We start from the raw sequence: 10,961 nt of genomic DNA, 5'->3' as shown, positions 1-10,961 counted from the left end.
GGTCAGGGTACAGCAAATCCTATCACTGTTGCATCACTCAAAAACCTGGGCATGGCTGGTACTACTTGGAGACCAAAAGACAGCAATCCGTCTCTGCCAAGAAGCCTTGGATATGGCAAGGCAGATTTACCCTCAGGACAAAAGTCATCCATGGATAAAACAAATTGAAATGGAAATTGCTATGATCAGCAGTAACTAAACCTTGTCAGTATTCAACCACAAACATTGATAATTATGTTCAGTATGTAATAGACCAAATGAAAACCAACACAATAATATGAACTGTTAAGACCAAATTTATCATCAGAACTATACAAAGGCAACACTACTTACTGATAAATTAATTTAACCATATCATATAGATCTAGCAAAATGTCAATCATTAATAAATGAAAAAGACATTACATTCATTTAGAGGTTATTCCTTTTTTTCATGAGAAAAGTTAAATGTTTCAAAAGCAGTGTATCATACTTACAGCCCATCTAGCTTAAATGGGGGTCCCGCATTCGATACTTGAGGAAAGCTACACCTCGAGCACGTTAAAGAACTCACCACACTCATCGAAAAGAGCAGGGTTCCTTCCTGGTGAATCAAGCCTTATGTTACATGGTTATATGGAATCGTCACAAATTTGGAGGTGGCAGCCTCAAAAGAAGCAGAAATTCACAAACCCTCAGCCCTTCCTTTTCAGGTATAATACACTTTATTCTCTTTTTAAACAAGTTCCATAAAGCCGTTACTTCACAACTGTGGTCTAACAAACTTCCTTCTTCGTTGAAAGCCACAACAAATCTTTAAGACAGAAGTTTACAGATTCTTAAAGTCATTCTCTGATCTACTACAGTAACTGTTTCTTCACCTTTTGTCATTGGTGAACAAAAGTAAACTACATGTATTGTAACGATTGAACGATATTGCATATACAAGTAAAACATCAAAACGAATGGCAATATGATCATTGTCTTCACAAAAATACATGAAGAAATTCATACAGATCACTCTGAATTGCCTGGTCCTCAAGACCTGACAATTTGTGAATAAATTACGCCAAAAACATAACTTTCAAATCACATGTTTACAAGCTACACTTCATAGACTCAACAACGCATTTTTAACATCTCCATCTGCAGACAAAAAAGCAAAGCAAAATAGCTGTACAAAAAGGACATTTCACAATCATACATTGTTTTAACTAGTATCAACAGACAATAAATAATTTAAGAAAGGCAATAATGTGTATGTACAGTGGTGGTCGCTATTCAAACAGTGTAGTAGGAAAGTCAGAAGTTTTACTACAAAACAAATTATCTACAGTAAAACTTACCACACCAGTAAATAACCCAACAAGCTTATCGAAAAGAGTAGGGGTCAACCTCTGTGTGAGTGGATCAAACTTTACAGTCTGATTTTACACAGCTAGTACTTAGCAAAGTGTAGAAATGTTGTGTTACGCCTCAAGGCAGTTTACTGATTATGTGAAAATAAGTGAAAACAATATTATGAAACCACAAACATTATGGATTTACTACAAAAAATTAAAATGGAACAGTCTTTGTGACGTCTTCTCTTCACTAATTCACATTTGGTCTCTATCTGGCTTTGGAATAGCTTACTTGACAGTAGGGGTGGATGGGTTAAACCATTGCATCGTTGGTACAAGTTTCCACTCGATTAGTACTAATTTCCACCCAAGTTGACAAAGTTGTACAGAATATAAGCAGCATCAAATCATACAACATCATAGGTCAGGATCAAGTTACCTTCCTCTCCGCAAGGATGAATTTCAGTCGTTTTCACCCCAAAATATGCCACATAGGATGCCTTAGTATATAATTGTATCTTTGAAATCACATGATTGCGTAACAAAAACCTATGACATTAGTGCTAAACTTTCCTTCCTTTTTGAAACATAAAACATGCAATTCTGTTGTCCTTAGTAAATCTTACAATGCCATGTTATGTAACGCTAGTTCACCTTTATTTGCGGGGTAACCTATATCCGTTGTACCTAAAAACAAGATACTTAGGGATATCACGTAGATGAACGGTGGTTTCGAATTCCTTTTTTTCAATATAATGCAGTTTGAGACCACCGTCAGTCGACTTGATATCCTGAAATACCTTGGTGTTAAATACAACGGATAAAGGTTACCCTGCGAATAAAGGTGAACTAGCATTAAAGCCATTATTGGTAAAGCTAGGGTGTCCAATAGATGCACTCATGTCTGCACAGATCATGTTTGTTCAAAGATCAACAAAGATCGTTTCTCTTATCTAACCATATGCATGTCACACTTTTCTAGTTTGTGTTTACAATCTATTAGGCATTAATTTATTCTCAAGATCATTTGGATTTCATTGACATTATCTTATGGTCAGCATTTAACATTTTCAATAAGCAGTGAAATCTTGTTTCTGAAGATGATTACCAACTTGGAGATAAGTTTGGCAATAGGCTTTTACTACATAATTGGAACATAACCATCTACACTTCAAACTTTGTCAGAGTAGAACAATTTTTATGTTACTCAAACCACTGTACTTGTAATAGAAAGATGCTTACAACAAAATTTCTGATTGGATTCTTTCAACCTTGCTTGATTCTAACAGCTTTGAGAGTGAACTTCATTCTCCACACGTCTGCTTGGTCCAAACGCACAGCATTCTGGTCCTAAAACCAGCAGCATTCAGGAACTTACAGTAGAACACATACCTAGTTATTTTCATCGTGAGAAGTTACTTAATGTCAGAGTTATCATATCTGTATGCAGAAGTGACTGTTTCTTTTTTGCCAGTGTATCAGTGTATCATTTTCTCTGACTCCCATATTTCATTTCAAAGAGTCTAAGATAGTTTTTTTTGTCATGGTCATGGAAAACACTAATTAATAAGTAGACTAGCAAACCTTTTTTGGGAAGAGACTCTCATATTCAATCTGTAGTGTTCAGAATGAATAAATGAATGCATGTTTCGCTTTCATTCATGAAATGAAGTTTGGACATCCTCATTGAAGCAATCTGGGTCTGATTCAAGCCAGCATGGAACACAAACAGCCACAAATGTTGAAAACTACTCATGAGCTTTGGCCATCCACTGGTTCTGTTGAAGTTTTAGACACTTTTTCATTCCTTGTGTGTGTGTGATGTAGGCCACACCAATTCAATTTGTTGGAGGTCAGGATTTGAGAAATAAAGCTGAACTCATTATTTAGTCTTAAATTTCAGAGACTGAAAGTCAGCTTTAAAAGATGCAAAATAATACTTACCCAAGCAACAGGATATGATTTTAGAAATGGTCATACATTTCAGATAGCATCCACTATATCTTTCATCAGTGACATTGACTGCAATCTGTTGAAAAGTGGGTTTATAACCAATAACTATGAAATGAACTCCGAAACATCTGACCGTTTCCAAAATCATATCCAGTCATGAGTAAATATCAGTTGGCCTGTCTTATTACCTGGATGTCTAACCTTCATCAACATTTAAGTTTTCCTCCCAGCAAACAGTTCTTAATATGTTGACTTTTTGTTTAATTTCTAATCTTAAAAGTCTAAGAACCAAGAAATTAGTGTAACCCTAAGGAGTAAGATATTGCCTTTCAGATGTAGGAAGTGTCCTGCAATCACGCCTCCGTCTCTCTCCGTACTGTCTCGTGAACAGCCGTGTCTGTTGTCATGCCTAGGAGCTCACGGGCTTCCTCGTAAACCTGCGCACAAAAATGGATTCATTTTAAGTCAACACATTTTAGAGGGATGTTAAATCGATTGCAAGTTCTTCAAATGCACAGTAGATTTTGTGGGTAGGATTGTTGACCTAGAATCCTAAGTTTCTGGGTTCAAATCCCTAGCAGGCAAAATTATTGTGTACTAAGGCAAAGGCACTTAACATGTACATGTATTTCCTTACTCTGCTCAGGTGAAAAAAATGTATTGCTAGCTAGCTTCAGTTAAAGATGTCTTCTCAGATAGGATGTAAATCCATGTGTACCTCATGAATGTTAAAGATCACCACACTGAAAAGAGTAGAGTAAAGGACTATCACGGTGTGAGCGGTTCATAACTTTAATGTCTGATTCTGATCAATGCAGCTTGTACTTACTGTTACAGTACAAAACTTGTATGTTATGGTATACTGGATATGTGAAACAAATAAATTCTGACTGTATATTAAGACCTGGGTATCCCAAAGGACGATAAGTTTTTCTATTATAAGCTAGACTGATATGAGATACAATCAGCCTCCATTAACAGCACACTAACAACTTACAAATGGATATGAGCTACAAAGTCCACACATACCTCAGAAAAGGTCGTGTCCTGGAAGAGTTCCTGGATGAATCGACGGGCAGGTAGTCGGAAGGTGTACTCCGACAACAGGTGTGCCACCTCACAGTACAGGCAGGTGTCCTCAAATGCATTGGGCAGCTTCTCCTTTAGACTGGAAGGAAACAATGAAGAACTTATAAAACCTTGTAGACTACTTAAATGAGAAGGTATTACTCCGACAACAGGTGTGCTACCTCACAGTACAGGCAGGTGTCGTCAAACGCATTGGGCAGCTTCTCCTTTAGACTGGAAGGAAAGATACAAAATACTTAAGAAAACCTTGAAGACATCTTGAGAAGGTGTACTCCGACAACAGGTGTGCCACCTCACAGTACAGACAGGTGTCCTCAAACGCATTGGGAAGCTTCTCCTTCAGACTGGAAGGAAACAGGGAAGAACTCGTAAGAAAACCTTGAAGACTACTTGAGAAGGTACTACTCAGACAACAGGTGTGCTACCTCACAGTACAGACAGGCGTTGTCAAAGGCATTGGGCAGCTTCTCCTTCAGACTGGAAGGAGAAGCAAGTCAATTTTCTAAATTTTTGTCACTTCCTTATTTACCCCAATTGATGCTTATAACATGGAAAAATAGACTTTACCTAAGTAACATATAGTTTTGACCTCTTAAATATTGGGAATTCTTGGCTGTGGAAAAAGTATGAAGGGGTTGTTAAACCCAGCAACTGTTAACCTTAACAAACCAACTTTGTTTACCTTAGCAATGAAGTTTGTTTACCATGGCAAGCCAGTTTGTTAACCTAAGCAACCCAATTTGTTTACCTTAGCAACCCAATTTGTTTACCTTAGCAACCCAGTTTGTGTACCTTAGCAACCCAATTTGTTTACCTTAGCAACCCAGTTTGTGTACCTTAGCAACCCAATTTTTTTACCTTAGCAACCCAGTTTACCTTAGCAACTCAGTTTGTTTACCTTAGCAACCCGGTTTCCTGGGCTTTGGTTGCCACGGAGCTGCTGAGGTTGATGATGAGTTTCATGATCTCGGCCCGTACCATTGCTTTTCCCGCGGGGGTGTCCACAGACAGCCTTCGGTTGCCTAAGCAGGACACAAAAAAAAATTTTGAACATGAGTAATAAATACTTTACGTACAATACATAACAAGGCAAAAAGAGATGGTAGGTAGCAACCCATCTGCATTAGTTCACCATACAATCATAGAGACAAAATAAGCAGCACTCAGGATGTATTTCAACACTGTAGCATGCCTGTATATTGGGAATGGCAGACACAAACACACACAAACGTACACACATTCAAACACACACACAGGTACACATACACACACACATACACAGGCACATGCACACAGCAGACACACACACAAGACACACACAGATACGTGCACGCACACAGAACAACAGTCGGACAGACATACCTGATCCAGAGTCAGTACTCGTGTAGCTGCTGACACTGTTGGGCGTGGCCCACTCGTTGTCTGAACACGCACACACACACGCTCACACACACACACACTCTCACACACACACACTCTCACACACACACACACTCTCACACACACACACAGAACAACTGGTAATAACCAAAACAACTACGGACCTGATCCCGAGTCTGTACTAGTGTAGCTGCTGACACTGTTGGGTGTGGCGCCCTCGCTGTCTGACACACATACACTCTCTCACACACACACACACACACACAGAACGACAGACAGACAGACAGACGGACAGACCTGATCCCGAGTCCGTGCTGGTATAACTGCTGACACTGTTGGGCGTGGCACCCTCGCTGTCCGGTTTGGTGCGGCTGCTCGATCGGCTGCGTGGCGGAACCAACAGGCCGGCGTCTCCGTTATCGTCCTCAAGTTCCACTGGGGACACAAAACAAAACAATGAGAGATGGCAGACTTCACCCCCTAATCCAGACTGGGGAAAACATGGCAATCAGAGATGGCAGACTTCACCACCTCACCCAAAGAAAAGTTGTTAAGTATGACCTGTCTGTTTGAAATTACATTCAGCAGTCTTTTATCCCTTTCATGGTTTCTCACAATTTCTCCGTTTCATGGTTTTCAAACCCTGACACCGTGAGTGGAAATTTGACTTTGAAAACAAAGTTTGTAACTTTTTCAATCTATGTTCAACAAAACCTACCTGTACTTTCCGTCTGCAGTTTTTCCTCCTCTGGAGGTTTGATCATACACGCCATGCAGCGTTCCCTCTCATGGTTCTCAAACCCTGATACTGTTCGCGGTAGTTTGGCTTTGGCAACTTTGAAACTTTTCTCAGTTTCTGTCAACAAGACTTTCTGCCTGAAGTTATTCCTCGGAAGTTTGATCATTCATGGTTCTCGAAGCCTGACACCCTGAGCATCAGTTTGGCTTTGAAAACAAACTTCTTTGGCTATTTCATGTATCCCTGTCAGCAAAACCTACCGGTACTTTCTGCCTGTAGCTTTTCCTCTTCAGAATCTGGAGGTTTGATCATACATGCCATGCAGCGTTCCCTCTCATGTTTCTCGAACCCGGAAGCTGTTCGCGGTAGTTTGGCTTTGGCAACTTTGTAACTTTTCTCAATTTCTGTCGACAAAACCTACCTGTACTTTCTGCTTGTAGTTTTTCCTCCTCTGGAGGTTTGATCATACACGCCATGCAGCGTTCCCTCTCATGTTTTTCGAACCCTGATGCCGTTAGTGGCCATTTGGATTAAAAAATAAACGTTGTTGGCTTAGAAAAAAATTCTGTCAACAAAACCTACCTGTACTTTCTGTCTGTATTTTTTCCTCCTCTGGAGGTTTGATCATACACGCCATGCAGCGTTCCCTCTCATGGTTCTCGAACCCGGACGCCGTTAGCGGGAGTTTGGTGACGAGGGGCGGCGGTGAGTGGTCGCCGAGCGCCGAGGGGCCGCCATCGGCCAAACGGGACGCGTCGTGAAGGTCCAAGAAGTACGACCGGGCGCTGTCCTGTGTGGGAGGGGGAGGGCTGGCAGGACCCTTGTAGGAGTCTTCGTCAACCTGAGGGGAAAAATATGAAGTCTTAGTGTGTATTCTTTTACAAAGTTATATTAAGAGTATCAGGGCTCGAAATACCACCTGCATATGCAGGTTAGTGCAGGTAAAATTGGAGCTGTGCGGGTATTCCTGGTGTCTACCTGCACCTAACCTACACTGGTCCATGTACTGGGTTTATACATAAATGTCCAACAATGTAGGTGTATTATGGATTGTTATTAGCTGCATTGACTGTTACCACCTATAGAATATTTAAAAAAAATAGCAATGGTTCCTGAACAATTTTAGTATGATCCATACTTTCTAAAATCAGAGTGGTGCAGGTAAAATTTGCCTGGTGCAGGAAATTTTCAATGTTACTTGCACCAGTGCAGGTATGCAGAAAAAGTATTTCGAGCCCTGAGTATAACAATAGCTTCAGCATCATACAACATTTTTAAAGTTAAGCATTATCAAAGTTGATTCTATTGCTTTCTGAATCTTGAGACTTTAAAGTTCTCAAATATAACAGAATTGGAATTATACAATCATGTAGTTGGAAAAATGGAATTCCTATCAAACCGAATGTGCAAACTGAATGAATTCCTATTATCTGAGGCCCCCTAATATTAACCTCAACATCATTTCTGGATGACATCCACAGTAACTGCCGGAAGCATACAAGTCAGCTAAGGGCATCCAGTAGGCTGGGTTTGATCCCCAACTTATTCATAAACAGTTTTAACTGTCATCAACAGTTACTACTAGACAATACAACCCAGAACTGGCGGACGTTTTCTCCTTGAGTGCTCTGTATAAATGTACTTACCCTGAAGATCATCTCGGGGTGGATGGGCAGTGTAAGCCCGATGAAGTTCCCGGGCGTGACGCCTTTGGTGTACACGGCGGAGAGGCCGACAGGGCGCAGCGGAGAGGCCAGACTCTCGTACAGAACGCTGTCCGAACCATCCAGCGACGTGTAACTGCTCTCTCGGAACAACCTAAGCAAAGGGAATTATACAGTGATGGTTTTAACAATACACATACAACTGTAGAAGCCTTGCTGATTGAAGGCCATACCAATTTAATTTGTAACTATCACACTAAATGAAAGCTGCTATGCTAATTCTTGACTGCCTATATGATAATACTTAGTGCTTGGTGGTGTGAATATTTACTAGCAGAACAGTGTCTGGTAAAATGTTGACATAACTTCCAATTACTTCTGGTGTGAAAAGAGACATGTTACCCTGAGCCAACTTTTTATCTTCATCTCCTATCAGTGAAAGAACCATGATCTAGCCTTCCACACTATTCCCTCAAATGGTAGCTTTGCTACAAAACCCTGGCGAGAACCCTGATAGCCTTATTCTCACCTGCCGGGTTTGAAGGCAGGGAAGTAAGAGTCCATGCTGCTCCGGTCCGGTCGGATGGTCAAGTTCAAACTCTCCGCATACTCCATCCCCCGCGAGAGCGACCGGTGTCTCTTCAGCGACCTCAGGGTCGCGTAGCCCGCTGCGTCTCGCGTGCTTGTGTAGCTCACGCCGAGCTCCGCTCCGGGCGGACTCAGCATGCTCCTTCGAGCGCCAGGATTGGGCGACGGCGGCAGGTTTTGTGACGTCATGGCGCGCGGTAACGTTGCTGACTTCTGTGGTGTGACTTCAATCGGTTGGCTACTTGTTCTACCAGTTTGACTACTTGATATCGTGCTTAAGCTACATGTCTCAGCGTGCGGACTTGACCCCATTGAACTCACACCGCTTGTCGTGGTGTCCGTGTTGAAGCTTTCGCTGCGACTCTTTCCGCCCGCTCTCGCGCTTCCCGTACTCTCGTCGCTGTCGCTCCTGTGCTTGAAACTCGTGCTTCTCGGCTTACTGTGCAGCTTACTGTCACTTATACTGTTTCTGCTACTCCGCATGTCGTCAGCTTCCTCTTCTTCGCTCTTCCTCGGCTTTCGGTCCAGCGAGCCGGCGTAATACGCGCCAGGACTCGGGCTTCGTATCCTCTCCTCCCGTCGGAAGCTGGGGAAATATTGCAACTTGATGTCGCTGTTACTTCGCAGCTTCCTCTCGGGAGATATCCCACTCCTCTTGAACACCGGCATTGTCTTCACTCTCTTGAGACCCGTGGCGAACTTCGGCGAGTCTTTGTCCCGTGAATCTCCCCTCGGTAATGTCTTACTCTTGGCGTTTGAAGCGTCGAGCTCGCTTATTCTTGCCAGCGCGTGCTCTCCTTTTTCGTTAATGTCTAGGAAGAATGTACTTGTTGGACTCTGACCATATTTAGTACCATTTTCGACATAAAAGAGACTCTGTGGTCCGGAATCGACGTTCAGGTCGCCCATCGACCCCTGATCGAATATGTCTCTCCCGCTCAGATCACTCGCCGAGGACGGGATTTCGGAGTTCGTGTCGTCGAAGACGTGATCGCGGTTGTCAACAACGGGCCAGGGGTCGTCGCGGCCGTGGCGTACGGACTCCCAGCCGTGTTCGCGGAGGATGTCGCAGCCTTGCCGCGTCTTCGCCACCAGACCCAGCACGTACAGACAGGTCCTGCAGAACAACATGATTATTACAAACTTTATTCAAGACACCTTTGGCACAAGAACGACAAAAAGGTCTTTTTCTTCTGACAGTGGTAAATAATCAATTAACACCAGATCTATAAAAAATTATTTTCATCATATGGTGATTTTCACAATTTTTCTTTTCCTTGTACAATAGAGTTTGGAAAGAAGAGTGGGACATTTGGGACATTTATGGATTCAGATCATTCAGGAATCATAATCTCGCCCTTTGACAGACAGGACAGTTCTCGGCCAAATAAGCTGTGTGACTAAACTCCATTACAACAAGAGTTCGGAGACCTCATATCTCCATGAAATAGTCTGATTATGTAAATGATTTCCACACCAGACCCAGCACGTACAGACAGGTCCTGCAGAGGGAACACCATAATCTTCAACATAAGATTTATCCAATATCATACTTTATCTGTAGTTGCCTCTTTTACTTTTTACATAGTAGTTAAACATACAAATCTGGATTTTATCTTGGTCAATATGGATCAACAGAGGCAACATATAGATAGACACTATTGGGGAATATTGCTCAAGCTTTTTGCAATAGGAGATATATCCATTGTGACAGCTACAGACTTGGCTGTTCAGTTACTGTGTCTTATCTTGGTAAATCTGTTTCTGTATCTGTATAGCCGGTATAACCAGTCTTCAGCAGCTGTGCAGGCATATGAGGCACAGCAGCAACTGGTTACACTGAACCTGTCACACCTAAACCTTTACACTATACACATCTAGCTCCATGCAGTGACTATTAAAACCCTGCTCACCCCCTGACAGACAGGACAGGGCAGTCCTCGGCCAGACAGTGTGACAGTGATAATAACTCACCCCCTGACAGACAGGACAGGACAGTCCTCGACCAGACAGTGTGACAGTGATAATAACTCACCCCCTGACAGACAGGACAGGACAGTCCTCAGTGTGACAGTGATAATAACTCACCCCCTGACAGACAGGACAGGACAGTCAGTGTGACAGTGATAATAACTCACCCCCTGACAGACAGGACAGTCTTCAGTGTGACAGTGATAATAACTCACCCCCTGACAGACAGGACAGGACAGTCCTCAGTGTGACAGT

At 42.3% G+C, this 10,961-nt stretch overlaps 1 protein-coding gene across 1 annotated transcript in view; it reads right to left on the bottom strand.

The window, feature by feature from the left end:
• Positions 1 to 681: 681 nt before the first annotated feature.
• The window catches only part of LOC118431294 (rapamycin-insensitive companion of mTOR-like), a 34,467-nt gene continuing 24,187 nt past the window's right edge, over positions 682 to 10,961 (bottom strand). Inside the window, exons 31-37 of the mRNA XM_035842409.1 lie at positions 8,677 to 9,852; positions 8,130 to 8,301; positions 7,066 to 7,324; positions 6,042 to 6,179; positions 5,263 to 5,386; positions 4,305 to 4,443; positions 682 to 3,712 (exon numbers count right to left, since the gene is read on the bottom strand). Of these exons, the coding sequence (XP_035698302.1) occupies positions 3,629 to 3,712; positions 4,305 to 4,443; positions 5,263 to 5,386; positions 6,042 to 6,179; positions 7,066 to 7,324; positions 8,130 to 8,301; positions 8,677 to 9,852 (2,092 nt within the window). The 3' untranslated portion in view covers positions 682 to 3,628. The remainder of the gene's footprint in view (positions 3,713 to 4,304; positions 4,444 to 5,262; positions 5,387 to 6,041; positions 6,180 to 7,065; positions 7,325 to 8,129; positions 8,302 to 8,676; positions 9,853 to 10,961) is intronic.

Source organism: Branchiostoma floridae, chromosome 15 (genome assembly GCF_000003815.2).
Source record: "Branchiostoma floridae strain S238N-H82 chromosome 15, Bfl_VNyyK, whole genome shotgun sequence".
NCBI lineage: Eukaryota > Metazoa > Chordata > Leptocardii > Amphioxiformes > Branchiostomatidae > Branchiostoma > Branchiostoma floridae.
The sequence above is the reverse complement of the archived record's forward strand: the minus strand, read 5'-3'. Positions and strand labels throughout refer to the sequence as shown.